We start from the raw sequence: 3,242 nt of genomic DNA on the forward strand, positions 1-3,242 counted from the left end.
TTTGACAACCGTACTGTTACTAAATTTACTCCCTTCAAATTTCAGATTTAGGATATAGTAGTAGATTTCAAAACTACGGTATTCAAAACAATTACTCGCGCACAATTGTTATTTGCATGGCTGGCCGGTTCCGACGTACATAGGATGACGTCATCACAATAGCGGCTTATTTGTCATCTGTGTACCCCAAATTCAGAGGGGCTGAAAATGAAGTCTTTGTTCAAGAACGAAATAAAATATAAATGTTTTGTGCATGTTGTTGTATTCTACGTCCAATCAGCTTTCCATTGATGTATATTTTGTAATTTTTTTTTATCGTAATCACGATAACCATTTTCACTATATTAAATACGGATTGAAGAAGAGTGAATAAAAGCACATTGGCCCAAACAGCACAGGATATTAGATTCATCATCGACATTATGGGTAAATATTCTTCATTTGGGTGTTCTAGTGGGTCTCATTTTTGGATGATGACGTCAGTGTTGAGAAAGTCATACACCTTTCTTCGCAACAAGAACTGTCCGTTTGGCTCTTTTACGCCTGGTGGAAGGAGTGCCACAAAAACTGGAGTATCTGCGCCCTCTACAGTCGTTATTTTGATGCTGTCGTCGTGTTCGGTTTCCGGTAAGTCAGCAGTCATATCGGTTTGTACAAAGCCTGGGGAACACTGACAACAACAAGAAACAAAGTATAATGGAATCAAATGCTACGCACATTCTTGGGTTAAGCGTCTGTTTTTACGTTTTTATCTCAGAATCATTCAAGATTTGTTCCCCAATATGATCTCGAAGGGTTAGTTTTGTTTTGCTTTACACGACAGATGTGCATCACGCGAAGTATCCCGAGGAGGTTCACTATAGTTCATGGTATAGAACATGAATTGTTTCCTTCTTCCACAAAAATGCGCAACTTAAGAAGAAATTAATTCTTAATTGAAGCTTAAAATGGTTGTCTCTCCTCGTTGTAAGGTGAAACTGTATTTTTTTTTCATTCAGGAAATATTAAAAAATGGGACATGAAGTGCCGTAAAAGGTCTATGTGGGAGAAGATGCTCGTACACAGAGCTCACACCCACATCCATGCCAGGAGACGAGGAGAGAAACACATGGACTAGCTGAACATGCACGCCCCCCATCACCACCCCCTGCACGTTTGCTCCTAGCCGAAAATTTAGGAAGCATGTAATTGTAAACATCTGGTAATTGTAAGTATCTTCTTGACTAATTTGTATCTATTTCTTGTCAGCGGACCTTTTTTAACAAGTGCCTCCCCCCTATTTCCGATAGAGAATCCTAGATCTACCATCAAGAGAAGAAAATGTAATGTAGGCCTACAACCCAAATACAACCCTAACCCCATAGCAAAGACACATAAAAACCTGGAACAAATGTCCCTGGAGCTAAATTTTGCCCAAGCATCTGTCGCCTGTGCAAAAGTCGGGTCGCCCCTCTACTTTATACACGGAATAATCCGTCTGCGTGGAGGAGTTTCTTAACACAAACTATGTTGGAGAGGGATTCGGCAATGCTAGACGTATATCACTATTAGTGGAACATAATATCCGCGAACGAAATAGGCAGATTTTTCGGTGTAACCGCCACTGTACTTACCGCATTGACAAGTATATCCTGCCTTGATTCATCTAGTGATATCTTTTCAGCCTGTATCTTTGACAGTAGGATCACCCCGAGTTTACTAACCCCATATGACCATGTTGTCCATCCGTTAGCTGCGTTAGTTTCCGTCTTGCAGCACCTGCAAATGAAAATGCACGTAGTCCCCATAATAGAGGTTAGGTCTGTTATTACAAACTGAGGATTTCCTCTGGCATAAATTATTGTAAATCAAAGAGAGTACAAGTACCTAATGTCGTATCCGGACACCTACCCCCTGGATATCCACCTTCGTATAACCACCCCCAGTCAACTAACCCCTAGGGCAACCACCCTGTAGGACGACTACCACCCAGGACAACTACCCCCGGACAACTACCTCCAGACAACTACCCCTAGGACAACCTCCCCCTAGAACAACTAACCCTGGACAACTGCCCCCTAGGATAGTTGTCAGGGGGTAGTTGTCCGGGGGTAGTTGTCCTAGGGGTAGTTTACTGGGGTTAGTTGTCAGGGGGTATTTGTTCCAGGGGGGAATTCGTCCTAGAGGGTGGTTGCCCTAGGGGGTAGTTGTCTCTAGGTGGTAGTTGTCTGGGGGTAGTTGTCCGTGTGGTAGTTGTCCGTGTGGTAGTTGCCCGGGGGTAGTAGCATTAATCCCCATTACTGTCAGTTATGACTTAAGAGCGTAGGTACCCCAGTATTTAAGCATAGTAGCATACACATGCTTTAGAAGTTTTGCAAAACAGACACTCGCCAATTATTATTCAATAAAATTTGAAAATGTATTCTATTATTTAGTTCTATTAGGAATAAATCATTGCTAAAATCATTCCATAAATTTGGTTAAAAAAACTATTCCACCTTTATGACCAACAGTGTACATTTGCCGCTCTCCTCCAAAGTGTTAAATGGGTAGCCGGTAGGATGCGAAAGTTAATGTGGTTTGACGAGCAAGTGTGCGCTTGTAAAATGACGACTGGCCCGAATGCACCCCAGGGAGAAGAGATAACCGATGACCGGCGTAATAATATATCTGTAAAGCGCTTAGACACATCGTTAAAGCGATGTATTGGGCGCTGTATAAAAGCAGAATATAATTATTATTTTCCTTCTAACGATCTGCCGTGGGTTCTTTGCACCCTTCTTACATAGTATCGTGCAACTGCCGTGCGATGCGTTACGGCTGCATTATGTCTGTTCGCACCAAATCACAAGACGCCCGTGCGATATCCGCAAGAAGTTCTTGCGGTATTTGGAAGGAATATAAGCCGCACGTGTCACCTGCAACGTAGTCAGAGGCAGAGAGTATTGGACATGATCAACAGCCACCCACAGGAGTCTGTACGGAAGCTTAAACGTGCAGCGACAGGACAACTTGTTTAACTCGCCAATATGCCTGGTTTTAGTCAAGAAAGTGAGAAGGTGAGTTGTTTAAACTCACAAAGGCGCCTTGTTTAAGTAGAGGAGACGAGAACGCGAGTCGTAAACTTAAAGCACATCAAGTCGCCCAAGGCGCCTGGGCGAACAACTCACCATCTCGCTTTTTGTCTAACCATGGCGCCTTGAAAGGTATACGAGTTGCCTCATCGCTGCGCGTTTACGCATGCCTACACAAAAATATGTGCA

General features: G+C 43.1%; 1 protein-coding gene across 1 annotated transcript; it reads right to left on the reverse strand.

Moving 5' to 3' along the window:
• Positions 1–460: 460 nt before the first annotated feature.
• On the reverse strand, positions 461–3,172 carry LOC115925846 (carbonyl reductase [NADPH] 1-like). The gene is made up of 3 exons (XM_030989853.1): positions 3,150–3,172; positions 1,614–1,758; positions 461–670 (listed from the first exon to the last, which is right to left on the reverse strand). Exons 1-3 carry the CDS (start codon positions 3,170–3,172, stop codon positions 461–463), a joined length of 378 nt encoding a protein of 125 aa, XP_030845713.1.
• Positions 3,173–3,242: the final 70 nt, after the last annotated feature.

This window comes from Strongylocentrotus purpuratus, unplaced genomic scaffold, assembly GCF_000002235.5.
Source record: "Strongylocentrotus purpuratus isolate Spur 01 unplaced genomic scaffold, Spur_5.0 spur5_scaffold_19, whole genome shotgun sequence".
In the NCBI taxonomy this organism is placed as follows: Eukaryota; Metazoa; Echinodermata; class Echinoidea; order Camarodonta; family Strongylocentrotidae; genus Strongylocentrotus; species Strongylocentrotus purpuratus.

Excerpts from the sequence above, each read along its gene's own strand:
- LOC115925846 (XM_030989853.1), bottom strand. The coding sequence starts at position 3,172 with ATGGTTAGACAAAAAGCGAGATG. Across the intron at positions 1,759-3,149 it reads GTTAGACAAAAAGCGAGATG|GTGCTGCAAGACGGAAACTA; the intron begins GTGAGTTGTTCG and ends TTTCATTTGCAG. Across the intron at positions 671-1,613 it reads AGGATATACTTGTCAATGCG|TGTTCCCCAGGCTTTGTACA; the intron begins GTAAGTACAGTG and ends TGTTGTTGTCAG.